The sequence below is a fragment of the Naegleria lovaniensis genome (genome assembly GCF_003324165.1).
Source record: "Naegleria lovaniensis strain ATCC 30569 chromosome Unknown tig039, whole genome shotgun sequence".
NCBI classification, from domain to species: domain Eukaryota; phylum Heterolobosea; class Eutetramitea; order Acrasida; family Naegleriidae; genus Naegleria; species Naegleria lovaniensis.
In genome coordinates, this window is record NW_025407861.1 from 65,838 (window position 1) to 82,834 (window position 16,997).

At 35.6% G+C, this 16,997-nt stretch overlaps 8 protein-coding genes across 8 annotated transcripts; 3 read left to right on the top strand and 5 right to left on the bottom strand.

The window, feature by feature from the left end:
• Positions 1-9: 9 nt before the first annotated feature.
• Positions 10-2,440, bottom strand: C9374_009869 (uncharacterized protein; the record flags this gene model as incomplete). Its single annotated transcript, XM_044700103.1, has 2 exons — positions 10-1,886; positions 1,942-2,440. 2 exons carry the CDS (start codon positions 2,438-2,440, stop codon positions 10-12), a joined length of 2,376 nt encoding a protein of 791 aa, XP_044544420.1.
• Positions 2,441-2,564: 124 nt separating this feature from the next.
• C9374_009870 (uncharacterized protein) lies at positions 2,565-7,215 on the bottom strand (the record flags this gene model as incomplete). The annotated part of the gene is made up of 2 exons (XM_044700105.1): positions 2,565-6,638; positions 7,000-7,215. 2 exons carry the CDS (start codon positions 7,213-7,215, stop codon positions 2,565-2,567), a joined length of 4,290 nt encoding a protein of 1,429 aa, XP_044544421.1.
• A 453-nt stretch (positions 7,216-7,668) lies between these two features.
• On the top strand, positions 7,669-9,468 carry C9374_009871 (uncharacterized protein; the record flags this gene model as incomplete). The annotated part of the gene is made up of 2 exons (XM_044700106.1): positions 7,669-9,205; positions 9,281-9,468. The coding sequence occupies 2 exons, from the start codon at positions 7,669-7,671 to the stop codon at positions 9,466-9,468; spliced, it is 1,725 nt and encodes a 574-aa protein (XP_044544422.1).
• A 350-nt stretch (positions 9,469-9,818) lies between these two features.
• C9374_009872 (uncharacterized protein) lies at positions 9,819-11,316 on the top strand (the record flags this gene model as incomplete). Its single annotated transcript, XM_044700107.1, has 2 exons — positions 9,819-10,326; positions 10,553-11,316. The coding sequence occupies 2 exons, from the start codon at positions 9,819-9,821 to the stop codon at positions 11,314-11,316; spliced, it is 1,272 nt and encodes a 423-aa protein (XP_044544423.1).
• Positions 11,317-11,405: 89 nt separating this feature from the next.
• Positions 11,406-12,443, top strand: C9374_009873 (uncharacterized protein; the record flags this gene model as incomplete). Its single annotated transcript, XM_044700108.1, has 1 exon — positions 11,406-12,443. The coding sequence occupies one exon, from the start codon at positions 11,406-11,408 to the stop codon at positions 12,441-12,443; it is 1,038 nt and encodes a 345-aa protein (XP_044544424.1).
• Positions 12,444-12,652: 209 nt separating this feature from the next.
• Positions 12,653-13,739, bottom strand: C9374_009874 (uncharacterized protein; the record flags this gene model as incomplete). Its single annotated transcript, XM_044700109.1, has 2 exons — positions 12,653-12,780; positions 12,836-13,739. 2 exons carry the CDS (start codon positions 13,737-13,739, stop codon positions 12,653-12,655), a joined length of 1,032 nt encoding a protein of 343 aa, XP_044544425.1.
• Positions 13,740-13,824: 85 nt separating this feature from the next.
• C9374_009875 (uncharacterized protein) lies at positions 13,825-14,679 on the bottom strand (the record flags this gene model as incomplete). The annotated part of the gene is made up of 1 exon (XM_044700110.1): positions 13,825-14,679. The coding sequence occupies one exon, from the start codon at positions 14,677-14,679 to the stop codon at positions 13,825-13,827; it is 855 nt and encodes a 284-aa protein (XP_044544426.1).
• A 127-nt stretch (positions 14,680-14,806) lies between these two features.
• C9374_009876 (uncharacterized protein) lies at positions 14,807-16,920 on the bottom strand (the record flags this gene model as incomplete). Its single annotated transcript, XM_044700111.1, has 2 exons — positions 14,807-16,065; positions 16,176-16,920. The coding sequence occupies 2 exons, from the start codon at positions 16,918-16,920 to the stop codon at positions 14,807-14,809; spliced, it is 2,004 nt and encodes a 667-aa protein (XP_044544427.1).
• Positions 16,921-16,997: the final 77 nt, after the last annotated feature.

The following is a 16,997-nucleotide window of genomic DNA, read 5'->3' on the forward strand; positions in this document are numbered from 1 at the left end:
TTAAACATTTTATTCGTCATCATCATCAATAACAATGGCATCTTCGTCATCAACAACCTTTTTCTTTGCAGCTGTTCTTCTCTTAGGCTTTTCTTCCTCTTCTTCAACTTTCTTTTTTGGCCTTCCTCGTGTAGTTTTCTTTTTAGGTGGTTCCTCTTCCACTACTTCATCATCGTCGTCAATGGCTTTAAACTTTGGTTTCGCTTTTGTTGATTTGGAGCCTCTTGTCGTTTTTTTCTTTGGTACTTCTTCCTCCTCTTCGTCACTGTCTTTCTTTTTTCGTTTTGGTGCTTTCTTTTTGGGTTTATCTTCTTCTTCATCATCCTCATCCACTTTCTTTTTGCTTCTGGAGCTAGTTCTCTTTTTTGGTTTTTCTTCTTCCTCCTCACTGTCAGCTTTCTTCTTGCGAGTAGATTTCTTTTTTTTTGGTTTTTCTTCCTCCTCTTCTTGCTCTTCTTCCTCTTCGTCATGATCACCGTCTGTTGAGCTTGAAGCTTTCTTTAAAAGCCGGTCACCCATGATCTTATATCTGTTCAATTCAAAATTAGCCCTTGCCTCTTCTCTGTACTTTTGCAAATAAGCTTCTAGCTCCTCTTCTGTGAGAGAGTCCTTGTCTGATTGTTTTAGTGCTTGTTTAAGATCCGACCACAATCTTTTTTGCTTTGTCTTAATATCAGCACTGACAAAGTCATCAATTGCGTGAAGCTCTTCTTTTTCAACAAAGTCAACCACAGAATTCTGAAACTCAAACTCGTTAAGAACTAGAAGACCGGCAATTCCTGATTTCTTTGTGCTTGTCTCTTTGAGATAGTGAGAAACTAAATCCTCAATTTTGATGCCATCAGTCAAAGCATCAGTAGCTGCATCTGCAAACTCTTCGTTGTTATCATTTTTGATTAGAGCAGTTAATAATTGTTCTTTGCTTCGCTTCCTCTTGTCAGAGACCTTTTCTTTGTCGTCATCGTCATCAACAACTGCAGTATCTACTTTCTCTGATTTTTTACGGGATAACAATAACAAATCAGATGGATTTGCAACTTTTCCAACAAAATTTTGTCCAAATCTTTGAGGATTAATGGATGCATAACCACCGCTGTAATCAACTCTTAATCTAACAATAGGAAGGTCCAACCCAGGATATTTCTTGTAATAATTTTTCAACTCCTTCTTTGCTTCCTCATCGTTTTCAAAGCTACTCAATTTTTCTTCTCTGGCTTGGCTGATTAATTGATTCACATGCTCCTTTAAAAAATCTGCAATTTCTTCAGGGTTATTCTTGATATGTTTCAAATCGTCCTCATAGTCTGCAAGAGAAATTGTATCAAATACAAATGGTCTTACAGTTTTTAGAGTAATAGGAATGACCCTGAATGTGTCCTTGTATATTTCTAAAACAGCTACCTTCTTTGGTTTAGCCTCTTGTGGAGTGTATGTGGTTGTTATGGAACTGCCAGGTTGCATCACCTCAAAGCCTCCTGAAACGCTTCGTGTTGGAACAATTTGTTGTTCGTGTTCATGGCCCCACACGACTAGATCAAAAAATCCTTTCAACATGCTCTCACTAATATTTCCCTTCTTATTGTGATGTTGATTTCTGTTTTGGTGTATAGCAAACAAGTTAAACCATTCACTTGCATTCTGGCTATCTTCTCCTGCAGGTCTAAAGAATGTCACTTTTTGATTTTTGAAAGTTTGATATAAACGTTCATCTCTTATATACCCTAGTCCATATAATGCAAGCTTGGTTTCTCCTTTCTGCATGAGAATGGGCTTAACTTGAATTTGATCGACCGTCTCACATTTTCCAAAGTAGTTAATTAGATTACATTGAGAAAGTACGTCTAATACGCTAAGACTATTTTCCCCAGACCATGCATCATGATTTCCTTTTTAACAATAAAAATTAAATACTCTATTTGCATCGAAAATTCAAACACATACCACTAATTGAAAAAATAGGAAGAGCAATATTCACGTTTGGGTCTTCATAGTTTACAGTGCCACCAGGATTTGACTTAAAATTTACAGATTGATCGCTAAGAATTTGCAATGGAACAGGTTTATCGCCGAAAACATATTTTCTCAAAATGGCAATCGTTTTGTGGAGAGTATCACGTGAAGGCTTGTTATCATGGAATAAATCTCCTCCTTGTAATACAAAATCTACATTATATCTATGAGCGTATTGCATAATTTCTTCGAAAATGATAAATGAATCTTCCTTCCGAACAGGATCTCGTTCATTAAATCCGACATGGTTATCTGTTGTAATCAAAATTCGTAAAATATCTTTTTCATCCATTGGTTCTTCGGGAGAAGAAGAGGATGCTCTGGGTACTGGTTGTACACCATCTTCATCAGTTTCCATAAAATTTCTTTGTGATGATGTTCTAAACTCTCGAATTCCTCGCTGCGATTGTGATGGAAGTTGTGAAGGCATTTTTTTTTGATTCGCAAAATTGCTGGAATGCGACGATCCTTATCTCAAATCAAATGTTTTTTTTATTACAAGGCTTGGTGACCAATTAATTGCCACACCATACACAAGACTCTTTAAAGTATTCCTAATAACCTCTTGGTGGTGGAGGAGGAACACCACCTCCCACTCTCATTGGAGGAGGTGGAGGAGGCATCTCGCTTCTAGGTGGTGGAGGAGGTACACTCAAGCTTGGAGAATTCGATGAGGATGGAGATGATGAATACGTGTTGGCATCATAACTTTGATCAATGTAAATTGGTTGAGAGGAAGGTGGAGGGGGTGGAGTTGGTTGAGAATATGCATTTGTTGCAGGTGATTGTCTGAAAGAAGAGAAGGATGAAGAATTATCAGTATTCACCGTTGCAACAACTCTAACCTTAGTAAAGTCCTCATCGGTTGGTGGAGTGTAATCATCAGGAGTGTTATCAACAAGAGGATAATATGAACGAAGACAATTAAATACACGGTTGTTGATGGAACGAATGATGTGGGCATTATTGAGGAAAGGCTTCAACTTTTCCATTCCTTCCTTGGAAATGTTGGAAATGTTCAAGACGTGATCTGAAAAGTTGAAAGCATCAAATCTCAAATGTTGTTGGAACAAGTATACAATAGTACAACCGGCCCAGAAGAAACCATCTCCAAACACTTCAAAATCAGTAGGCTCATTAGCCACTTCAGGAGGAATACAAAACACGAATTGCAAAACACCCCACAAACGATAAAACTCTTTGGAAGAGTCCAACTTTTGCAAACGATCAGGAGGTGAAGTACCTTTCCATGATTCTCTCACGTTTGAAAGGAAACCACTCATTCTCTCCAAGAATTGTTTGAAGAGAGACAACAACTCACGAGGAGGTTGATACATTTTCACGGCACGAGTCGCTTGCTCAGTCAACTTTTTGGACAATTCTGGAGCATGAATATTTTGTTGCACTTGAGGGTCATTCACGAATTGAGCAATGGTCGAAGTCAATGGCGCATGGTCCACGTCCTTACGAATGTAATAATCTGTAATTTTTTGAAGAAGAAGTAAATCTTCAGACATCAAGTGCTCGCTGGTGAGTCCGTAACGAGAGCCTTTTCTCGACAAGGTATTTCTGGTTTGTTCTTGTTGTTGTGCAAAATCGTCCTCTGAGTCCATCTCCTCTTGCAATTTTTCAGCTCTCTTTTGTTTGGCACTCTTCGTCAATGGTCGAATGCCCAAGAATGGAGCACTGGCAATATAGGTAGCGATGTTTTGAGGCATCATGCTTGAATCAATTAAAAGCAAGAAGCAAATACAATTACCAATGGATCTAAAGGCTTGGAATACACCTCCCTTCAAATCTTCATATTCTAAGAAATCTCTGAATTGAGCAGTAAAGTACGCATAGACACCAATGAGTTTGTAAGCAGCAGGTTGAAGAGTAATCTTTGGAGGAATGGCTTCCATCATGGCACCAATATAAGGAGACATGTCGTTATAGAGTTTGTCTTCAATATAGGTAATACTTGATTCAATAATGAGAGCAAGAGATTCTTGTCCAACCAAACGAATCATACTTTCCATATGAGGTCGACCAATAAATTCCTTATATTGATCCAATAGAGGAATAAATGCTTCAGAGAAACTGGCAGTCACATATTGATGCAAAGAACGAATCTTGTAATTCTCTCTCTTATATTCCAAATCACTGTATGTATACTTGCTACGAACAAATCGATGAGTCACAGTATTGAAACAATAATTCGGGAAGAAGTCCATCACTAATTCTTCCAAGATGTGTCTTGCAATACGACTCTCAAAAGAAACCACACTGGTACTGTCATTGACTTCAGCAAAGACGCTTTCAAAGGAGTCCAAAGCTAAATGTCTTGAAAGGAGTTGATGTGTAATTTTAACACTTTCTAACATGACTTCTAACTCGACAATGCCAGTCAATTCTTGAGATTCAAATTTCTTAATGAGCGCTAAAATGTTTTCTCTGATGTTAATGTTCATACGTTGTGTAATAATGTAATTCAAATCAACAAATCTTCCTAAAATGTTAATGTGCTTTTGGAGAAGCAATACATCAAATTTGCTGCATGTGAAATTGTAATTAGTCTTCACATTAGGATCCTTCTCTAATGGGACTCTCAATTTGTTGTCCAATAAAATTCCAAGAGCTACTGTTCTGTAATGTTTGTAAATAGATTCACTCAATTTGTAAATCAATTGATCGAACACCAAGTTCACCTCAGCTTCAATTTCATCATACAAGAATCGACGTTTCAATACAAAGAGTGCACGATATGCAGCATCATTGTAAATGTTAATAGGATAAATGATGGACTCCATGAGTGCACTATTTGTTCTCTTGAGAATTTCTTCAGTGAGAATCCAAGGTAAAGACATTTCAATTGGGAACTGAATCTTTTTAGAAATTTCCAAATAGAATTCACGATACCACAAGTCAGCCAAATCAGCAGCACGTCTGAATGAAGTTGAGTAGGCCAACAAGTAATTCCACATGTAAGTCTTGTTATAGAAATCACGAAGAATTTCAACATGAGAATCATTAAAGTCCTTCTTTGAGAAGATGCCTGATTTTTGCATACCTGGACTTCTCTCAGAGTATAAGGTTGAGACAATGGAACGAATCATGTGAAGTTGTGTGAATGATGGACCAACAATTCTCTTTGGGAACTCCAAGGCGGTTTCACCCTTCTTTTTAGAGGGTTTGGTAATTTCTTGAGGTGGGTCAGAGAGCCAATCTCCAGCCAAATTTCTCAACTCCAATACAGTTGGGAAGATAGGTCTCTGCTTATTCTTGGTATGATACAATAACTCTTGTAAATCGACTTGAATGAATTGTTGAAGTTGATAGTGAATTTCAGAACGAATCAATGGAGCCATCATGGCATTTTGTTGCAACATGATATTCTCTAGACCTTTGATCATGGAAATAGCATCCACCAATGCACTTCTTTCATCCTTATCGTAATTGAAACGAACCACTCGTTCATATTCCAAAAGGACACTACTCAAATTATCATCCGATTCTTGACGTTGTTTCATTTGACGTGCCTGTTCATCCTCAATAGGATGTGAGTATTTCCATGCACATTGTTCCAATACAGCGGTTGTCCATGAAGCAATCAATCTCAAGCCTTGTTCAGTAATTTCTTTAGCCTTCTCTCGTATGGGTTGAGGAATGATGGTGAGCAATTCCTGGTTCGTTGGAGAGTCCTTGATCAATTTCTTCATTCGATTGATATGAAGTTTGTAACTCTTGGTGAATGTCTGGAAGTCATATCTCATTTTGGGAATACGATGAATGAGAAGGAATTGCTTGGCCAATTGTTCTTCTTCTTTTGGTGAGAGTGTCCAATCCTTTTCTGATAAGTTTGGACAATTCTTGAGGACAGTCTTGATTGAGAAGGTCATATCACCATACAATGGTATATTCGGATAGGATTTAAATAATTTGTAAAATCTCGAGAGGGAATTACTACCAATCTTTTTCAAATAATTGTTCTTGGAGGTATCCTTGTTATCAATGAGATAGATACCAAATACCAATACACGTAGCAGTGAGTGTTTCTGATCACAGAATAGATATTGTCCTTGTTCAAAATTATCAGCACATCTCTCAATCAACAGAATGATGATATCTTCATAGCCTGCATTCTTAATGAGTGAGTCTTTGAGTCCGGAAATAATCGAGTTGTTATTCGAGAGGAAGGAATAGAGCAAGGCATTTTCTTCGCTCTTAGTATCGAGGAAATTCAATTGATCGGGAGTGAGACCACTCTTATCCATGAATTGAGAGGCTCTCTTCACGGTAGCCATATCGTTATTGATGGCTGCTTTCATATTCTTGAGAGCATCCAATTTGAGAATGGTATCCAAGACTTGAATCAAGTAATCAAACATGGTCTCACTTGGAATTTCCTTTCTCTTCTCATTGGCAACCATTTCAACAATGATACGAGTGAGTGTTTTAACGGTTTCATTGTGGAATGCCATCAAATCTCTAATTTTACGAATCTCAGGTTCTAACACATCAAAGAATTTACGATAGAGTTCAGCCTTGTTATCAGCATCGGCTTGTACTTGAGGTAGAGCACGTGAAATGGAACGATACGTATAGAGAGTATGAATGAAGGCTTCACCTCGTTCATTAATTTCTTGCTGTTGTGGTGGTTGGTGTTGCGTTGGTGTGTTGATGGTATTGATGGAGGTAGAGTAGTGGTACAGATCATTGAAGTAGAATGGATAGAATTTTGATGATGTTTTGTGGAATATATGAGTGTTATCACGCGGCATCATGATTTCATGTTGTGAACAAGATATGAATGGTTGTTGGAGGTCCAACCAACATGATCACGTCATAAAATTGATATCATCACATCACGCATAATATCAAGCACACCCATGATATGGAGTTATATATATGTGAATAATGTGATTATTAAACGTATATGAAATTGTAACAATCAAAATGAATATATATACACACACATGCACACTCCAAATATTCACAACAACTTACCAAAACTTGTATACTTTCAGCTTCCTTTGCAAATCGTGTCGCATATCCATCTCGATCAGCCAAATACAGTGGACTCGTAAATGCTCCAGTCTCATAACTAATATAATCAGATGCTGCTTCGATGGTTGGCTGATTGCTTTCAACCATGTATGAATTGAGAACTTTGAGACGTTGTTTAGTGTTCTCCATTGGATTTGAATTGTCTTCGACTGACATTTTCAATAATTGATGATGTTGTGTGTTTGATGATATGATGAGGAGAGTCAAATGTATCTAGAGAGGATAAATAAATATTATTTATGATAGGAGGAATCCATGCAACGCGAAAGTGTTATTCGTGATGAAGATTCGTGATGATGATAATTGTTGTTGTTGGTCGACTTTCGGCAGCACTCTTCGAAATCACCTGCGTTTTTTTTGATGAGTTTGAAATTGACAGGTGAAGGTTTTAAAAGGGCCATAAAAACGAGAATTGATGCTTTGAACTCCTTTTCATTCTACTCTGTCAGATCTCTTAATCCATTCCAAAGAATAATAATCATCATCATCATTATGAATTTTCAGTAGTGAATAATTATAAGAATCTAATCATTGGATTTTCTCAGATTTTTCTTTTTCACACACGAGAGTTGAGGAATCACAACTCCGAAAAGATCTTTTGAAAACAAAATGTTCAACAAGGAGACATCCAATCACTCCTCTCCAAATCAACCACACTCTTCATTACTTGACTGTAGAGAATTAGAATCCTTTCAACAACAACCACATGACCACAAGAATTATACATCATTTCACAATCCACACTCTCATTCCTCTCATTCCGATCATCATTACCAACAAGATGGAGATTCAACGAATGAAATTATTCTAATCTCCACATCCATTCATGATCCAAGTCATGGTAGTTGTCGTAGTAGTAGTAGTCATGATGGTAGTAGAATGGATTATGATTCTGAAACACAACACTTTCATGAATCATCCTCTCTTCTACCAACTACTACAAAGAAGAATTCTCATCCAGCAGCAGCAACGATGGCTCAACCATTTCAAAATCAGGAATATTCACTTCCTCCTCCTCCTGGAAAATCTTCTTCTCTCTCTGTATTATTCAATGTGAGTAATGCAACCATTGGTGCAGGTATTCTTGCCATTCCCTATTCCTTTCATCAATCAGGTGTCGTGTTAGGTTCCATTATTTTATGTGTGGTGTGTTTGATTGCAACATTGACTGCTCACTTTCTGATTCGAGCATGTGAAATTTCAAAAGAATATACATTTAAGGGAATTGGAGTGAAAGCATTTCAATCCTTATTCAAACATCAGCATCACTCTCGATATGTCGTTGGTATGGTGATTGATATTTTAATGATTGTATTTTGTTTTGGAGTAATTGTTGGATACATTTCAATTGTTGGAGATTATTGTGCAGGATTATTTAAAATTTTGTTTCAAAACAATCATCCACAGGGTGATGAAATCATGATGAATGAACGAGATGAAACCTCATCACTCACCACCACTCTCTCTAATATTCTTACTTCACGTAGTTTTAATTGTTTTCTCACAGTGTTGATACTCTTTCCATTGACATGTTTGAAGAGAATTAGTTTTTTATTTTTCACTTCTTATTTTGCAGTGATGTGTGTGATATATATATTGTTAGTGATTGTGGTTGGATTTTTCAACAAGTTACCTTCACTCGATAAGAGATTGGATCATTCCATTCTTCTCTTTCAAACTCCTGAAAATATTTTTCAATTATTTGTGGCATTTCCAATTTTATTCTTCTCATTTGGAAATTCTATTACATTAATTCCAATATATTTAGAATTGAAAAATAGATCTCAAAAGAAAATGGGTCACATTGTGAATGGTGCTTCTCTCATTTGTTTAGTCTGTTATTTAATAGCAGGTATTTTTGGATATATTCAATTTGGAGATTCTGGAATTCGAGATAATATTTTAAATTCATTTCCCAATCGTACGAGCATTTGGATTATTTTTGCAAAATTTTCAATGATTGTGGTTGCATCTGTGGTGTATCCACTGGTGCATTATCCTTTGAGAGAGACTTTGGATCATTTATTGTTTCCAAAGAGACCATTCTCATATGTACGATGGATTGCAGAGGCATTGATATTTGCAATTTTAATTGTTGTGACTTTATTGATACCTTTTGATTTGGTTACCATATTTGGTTTAACTGGTAGGTATTTTAAAAGTATTATTGTATACAATGATGTGTTGTATATGATTATCATACATGGAAATAATGACACAGGTGCTTCCTTTGGAATGATTGTCATGTTTATATTTCCATGTTTATTTTATGCCTTACTTGAGACCAATCGATACAAAAAATGGTTTGCATTTTGTGTTGCATTTATTTGTTTGGTGTTAGGAATTGTTTCTACCGCGAGTGTGATTTATGATTTTGTCATGAAAATGACTCTGGCAACAACGAATTGATGGATTCAAATGGTGAAATAGTCTCAAGAGTTTTCTAATCTTTTGAGACCACTGGCCTCATGTTCGAAACTTCAAAAAGATTACAACCTCACATAATTTTAAAAGCGGACACAATCTTCTCAGATCGGAATTTTGGGTGAATTTCAATTCACGAAAAGGAGAAAAAAAATTCATCACTCTCAAGGAGTGTCATCTCTCTCTCTGACATTTCAGGAGCGACAAGTGTCCATGCCGTTGAGCTCAACAACCATCACTCGAGTGAATATCAACCAACAACAACTTGAGACAATCTAAGATATTTGACAGTAAAGATTGAGTGAGATCATCATTACACTCTTTCAAGAAGAAAAATGACAAGTCTCAATTCCGATCCTGCCCTTCACAATGACTCTTCACAGAAGCAACAGAAACAACCTCACTCTAATCTTTTCACGCAATTACTTCGAAAAGTATTTCTCATTCTCATAACTCTCATTCTCACTCTTGTGTTTTTATTGTACATTTTTGTCGTTCTCAACATTCCACAATTGGTATTTTTGGTGGCTCTTCACACATTGGGAAGACTTGATTCACGAATTGCATTGAAAATTAAACAGTTAAATATTGGATTGATTGGATTTGGATTTTATTGGTTTGTATTCTTATTGGAAGTCTTTGCAGATGTGGAATTGGAGTTTAGTGGAGATTTTATTGAACCTGGTGAAAATGCATTAATGATGAGTAATCATTTGAGTAATGTGGATTTTTTAATTTTGACTGCTATTGCTTATCGAAAGGGAATGTTGAGTTTTTTAAAGTATTTGGCAAAGAAGGATTTGTTGTACATTCCATTCTTGGGATTCCCTGCCATGTTATTGGGTAAGTTGAAAATGTTGTCCAATATTATCTAAATTTGAAATTTGGATGAAATGTTAATATTTACTTTGAATATAAATATATACATAATCTCAATATTATCCATTAAAATATTTCAAAAATATATAAATACTGTGCACTGTGAATAATACATTTCTCAAATTGGATCATGACTGAACGATACTTTGAATCCATCCTCTTCTTGTCCACCACATATTTACAAAAAAAGGAGGCCAAATTATTCTAAATAGAAATTGGCAACAAGATCAACAACATTTACAAGAATCAGTCAATTCAGTTCTCAAAGATGACATTCCATGTTACATTACACTCTTTCCAGAAGGTACAAGACTTTCAGAAAAGAATTTAAAAAGTTCCATTCAATTCTCAAAGGAAAGACAATTGAGAGAACTCTCCAAAGTCGTGTATCCTCGTGTGAAAGGTCTACGAATGATTTTACAAGCCATCAAAAATCAAAAAGCTTCTTCCAAGCACACCAAAGGAGTGAAATGGGTCTATGATGTGACTCTTGGATATCCACCTACTAGACAGTTCATTAAGGCCTATGAACAACATGGCTCTTCCTCCTCTCGTGCTATTCATACTACTCATACTACTTCAACAGCTACTCATACTCATACTACAACAACAGGTACTACTACTACTCACACACAACAACAACAACGAGTATTCCCTGTGTTGCCATTCGCCGATTTACTGATGAAAAATTTGAGTGGACTTAAAATATGTGTCAACATTAAGAAAATTGATATTGATTGCATTCCGGTGGATGATGAAAAACAATTCACAGAGTGGTGTTATGAAAGATTTTACAGAAAGGAAGACATGTTGATTGAACTTGAAAAGAATGCTTTGGAACTATTGAAACAGCATTCTCATCGAAATATTTCGCAGAGTGAACTCTCTGCATGTTATTCGTTTAAGAATGAGAAAATTTTGGATGAACCTTTTAGATTTACACCTTGGTGGTAGTTCTCGAGAAGATGTAAAAATTGTTATGGAAGAAAAAGATTTCGCGCCAAAATTAAAACTACTGACCGTTAGTTTTTTATTTGAAAAAAATGGCATCAAACCACACCTCGTACACTCCTTCATCCATACACAGCAGAGGAGGCGTTCAGTCATGTCTGAACAATAACAACAACAATATCGGATCTTCCTCCTCGAATTATTCTTTTGGATCTTCTGTCCTTCCAACTAATTTGACCATCCCATCCCTAGGAGGAAGAAGGTCATCCTTCTACACATCTACTACTACTAATACGAGTAGTAACAATCAATCCACAACACTTTCTGCTAGCAGTGTTTCCAAACCTTCGCTCTCCACTCCACAATCATCCTTGTTCACTGGAAATAGAAGAGAAAGCTTTGGTACTAGCTCTGTGATGAGATCTTCTGTTTATCCTGCTTTAAACGGAGGGTTCAACACCATTCCAAGCTCAACCAACTCTGTAAATACAAACTCAAGAACCCCATTAACTCAAGTTTCGAATCCTCCAAACAGTACCAATATAAACAATATCAACAGAAACTCATTATCGGGGTCGTTTTCGCATCAAAACAGAACCAAAAAGTCTTCGCAAGCAACACCAAAAATCACGCCTGGTAATGGTGGAAATTATCATACTTTAAATAACAGTTTCAATATGGAAGAAATAGGTGTTTCCTCAAAGAATGATGAAATCATGAGTGATGAGAATGTTATTGCAGACAAATCTGTTTTAACATCATCACAAACGTCAAGAGAGAATGAAGAATTGAGAAAAGAGAATGAAGAGCTTAAACAACAAATTCAAAAACTTCACAATGATCTTCTTCAAAAAGAAAAGATAATTATTGATAAGGATGATTTGATTCGTCAAAAAGATCACAGCGATCGAGAATTTCAAGAATATAGACGCTGGATTGAAAGCATGTCTTTGAAGCTTATTGAGTTTGGAGTGGATCCCAATAGTTTAAAAGATTTTCCTCACAAACAGAATCAATCAAGCAATGTTCTTTCTCTTGCCCTCGACGACACAATGAGAGAATTGGAAGGTGTCCTAGGAAAATATTCTTTACTGTACTCTTCATCAAGATCAATGCAACTGGAAGATTAAAAGCTCTACCGTTGCTTTTACCCCAGCTTCGATTTCTTGAAGAACAGCTGTGTGAGGTAAAGCTCGTGTGAACACCTTGACAAGAAGCGTAGGCTAGCTTTTATCTTTCAACGAAAAAGCCTTCAAAAGAATCAATCGTTTGGTTTTTAGTCCAATCTTAAATAAATAAATTTATTGAGCATCATTTGTTTCAGCAATGAGAAGTCAAATTATTCATGCTTTTCGCCCTTATTCCATTCTTTCAAGAACCTTTCTCTATCTGCAGGGGAAGAGTTTACAGAAACAATGCCCAAAACTTTTGGCAGTACAATCTTTTTGATGGCGGTGACAGAGAAATCTTGATTGCAACAGAATAAGGTGAGTGAAACAATTAAGAACGAACAATAACTTACTTTGTTCAAGAGTTTTCATATCATCTGCATTGAGATAGATGTGAGCTACATGCAACGAGTTGTAAAACTGAGTTAATACCTTGAACAAATGTGGCCAAAAATTTCCAAGATGGTAAGCTGGGCTGAATTCTTCGTAGGTATATTTGAATCCAATCACTCGTACTTGATAGTTCTTGTTTTCTCTCAATACTTGTTCCATATCTTGGAATACATTATTTTGGAATTTCAATACTGATCTTCCATTTGATGTAACAGCTTCTGGAAAAATAACAACTGGACCTTGTTTGTATTCTCTTGCTTGCTTGATAATTTCAGGTAATGATTTACAATCAGAATAAGTCTGAGTATCATTGAATTGACCAAAGAAGGTATAGCTTAAAGCAGAAAAGAACCCACAAGGCCTAACGCCATAATTGCTTTCCCCATTCTCAATGCTGCTCTTTACGATCATGGCAAATGTTGGAGAGTATTTGAAATTCAAATAGAATAATTCAATGAATGATACATAATTGCAAATAATTAAATCTCCGTGATTGAGAGTGGTAGAATGGTTAGGCTTTTCTTTTCCTTCCAAATCAACATGTTTAGATTTGATTGTACTAAATCCTAATAACGTGAATAAAGAAGCTCCACAACACAAAATACTAGAATACCGATGCAATAATCTCTTGATCGCATAAATAGGAATGATGATTGAAACATATTGAATGGCAATGTATGGCAACATGAAAATTAGAATCAATATTAATTTAAATAAAAAGAGAATTGGAGAGAGAAGAATCATTCTGAGAGGATTCAAAATGAATTTCAGTACAGCTGGAGTTGAATCCGATAGTTTCTTGCGATAGGGTACAAATGGATTGACTCCTGTTGCTTCATCGGTGTATCTTTTGAATTTTTCCATTTTTTTTGTAATCAAATGACCACGTTGTGTACACAAAATCCTTCTGTAATGTCACAATCCAATTTTTAATTAAAAAGACCTTGAACTATTTGGATGCTGCATTATCGCCAGACAACATTTGTTCTTCATACAGTTTTTTTCTTTCCAATTCTCTTCGATTCTTCTCCACTTCATAGGCAATTTCAGGAGGCATTCCATTTCTTTGATCATGCTTTGCTAAAACATTTGTACATTTCAGCTTATTATGACCCACCATAAATCCTTCACAAACAACTGTGCTATTTTCTTCAAATAAATCAGGTAATATTCCTTTATATTCAATCTCAATATCATGTTTTAAATCAGTAATGGTAAAACAAGTCAACAAATTGATGTCTGAAAGATGACGAACAGAATCTTCTTTCACAACACCACCCACACGAATTTTACGGTCTGGCGGGAACTCTTCTCTGTTTTCAATGATCTTTGTCGGTGATACATAATAATCCAAACGTTCAGAATTTATCTCATAAATAAGAAAGATTATTACTGCTCCTACTGTAGTCAATACAACCCAAAGCAATGTTTTAGAAAGCTTTTTAAAAGGAGATGATGAAGAAGAAATTATTTTTCTTTTCGGAATAGCATGAGAATTGCGTTGATTGTTTTGATTAGAAGTGGTTGGTTCTTCTTCTTCGGAAATTACATTTTTATGCGTTGCGGGTGTCATTGGCTCTGATGATGGTGTTGATACTGTATTGTCATGCTTTTCTTTTAATTGCTCATTGGAAGTACTGTGATTTGACGTTGTTTGAAAATTTCTATACGAGTTTAAAAACAATTGCGGAGCTCTTGATGATGAAGTCCATAACACAACAAGGGATGACTTGCTCAGCGGAGAGGAGGAGCAAGTGAGTGTTTTGAGTCGTGAAGAGGTAACTATGGCGCACAGTTTTTTCATTTTTATGTTCAATCAAAAACTTCATCCAACCATGGCAAGCAGAAACCATTCCAATAACAACACATAGACGGAATATTCCTCTTCCAATGAAGAATTTATTATCATTCATTAAAAACGATCTTAAACCTCAATTCATATTCAACCATTTAGAAAATACTAATTGAGACATGGAAAAAGTCAATGCTGGACTCGACCAAAATGGAAAACCTTCATTCGCAAAGCCATGGAATTGAGTTGGAACAGTCATATTAAACCACTTCTCTTTCAGCATTTGATCATACAATTTGGATGGCTCAATAATTCCTTCAACACCAACAATCAACTCACTGGTGATATCATCTTGATTCACTGGTCTTATTTTAGTACCATTCAAATATTCACAATAATTACTTGGATACCAATATGGGTAGTCATTAGAACCTTTCACTGAGCCAGAGAAGAATGCATTCTCATGACTTGCCAAAAAAGCAAACAAATTTTCTTGTAAATATATAATACCTCCTGAAATGAGAGTTTTTACATGAGTGGGAGTGTTTGGGTTGAATCTACGTTGTTTGATACCATTCTCATTATTATTATTACTACTACTACTATATTCATCTGTCCATGTATCTAAGAGGGCTGAGAGTGCCAATGATGTTGAAAATAATCGATCTTCACCATATTTCTTATCTTTAAAATCACCTAAAAAGTCATCCCAATAGTATTCATTGCCATTCGATGTGCTCTGTGCCAACTTGATAATCTTTGGAGTGACATAGGTAGTCAATGACTTGTATAAAGTGTTTGAAATGGTGCTCAATACATTATTACTCGAATATTGAGAGTTCCTCAAAAGAAAACTAGTTCTTGAAATGAACCAATAAAAATCATAAACACTTGGATAATACACCAAAGATAAATCAGGTCTATCCATTTCAATATCATTCATGAGTGCATATCTAATAATTTCAGATGCGTTTAACATCATTTGTTGAATCATGGGATGATTATTCAATTCAAACTCATTTCTATGGATGGCATGAGATGAAATTCCAAATAGGAAATTAGTTAATACACTCAAATCAATATTATTCACGTTGAATGGTTGAGCAACAGCAGGATATCGATCTCTATCTTGTTTGGTATTCATCAACCAAGTCATTGGTAATCGAATATTTGGATTTTGTTCTAAAAAGTTATGGAAAATGTAATAACTTCTAGAATCCAAAATGGTATTGAATGATGGTGGTGGTACTTGTTTTGCACTGGATGGACTATACGAGAATTGTTCAAATACATTGAAAAGAGAATGAATGTTTGAGTTTTTGGAATTCCATTTGTCATAGAGATTTGGATTCTTGTTACGAATGTATTTGTAGAGCATTGAACCAAGTGCCAAATTGCCTAAACGAGATTCAATAGGATGATATTATTGATGGATGTAAGGGCAATAACATGGTACACATTCGTTACCAAAAAAAAATGTACCTATGAAAATATTAAATGTTACTTACAACTTGTATCGTCATAATCAGCAGGAATGTGAAATGCTTGTGCTAAAAATTGAAAACTAGCTGCCAAATCTTCAATATCTTCTAATAACACATCTAAATGTAAAGCTTTCAATACTTCCTCTAAATACTTTTCAATACTACCAAATTCTGTCATTGGCTCCACTAGGTTGACTGGAAAGGCTTGATAATATTTTGAATTGGATAATAAACGTTGTGGCCAAAAGTTGTACACTGGCACAGATGCATTAAAGTTATTGTCATGATAGGAGAGAATTGCTTGAATGGCAATATCTAATGAACTCATTTCCAAAACATCACTTAACTGTTTTCTATATTTGGAATTTTCAATAAGATATTGAGATTCAATTTGAGCTAAAACGACAAAATTTGTAACAAACATATTCAAGTCAGGTATTTTTGCATATCTTCTCAAGAGTGTTGATTTTAAATCTGATCCAGCATTATTCATATGAATATAAGATTTAAATAAGCCTTGTTGTTCTGCAAATTGAATTGGAAAGGATCGAAATGGTAAATCTTTCTGAGATTGTTCGTTAGAAATATCAAGAGTCAGTTTGTTCACGAGTTGAATTATTTTGTTGAGATCAGGAGAGGAGCGTGGTGTAGAGGGAGAGTCATGATTGGGCAATTTCAGAGTTGCCGAAACATGCACCGAATGATGCGTGAATGCAATGACAATGGCCGATATGATGATGAAAATTGAAAAGGTCGTGATGGAATACATGATGATGATGCAGGAAAGAGTTCAGCAGAGCCAGCACAATCGTGTAAGTACTTGAATAATTGTTCAGAGTCTATTGA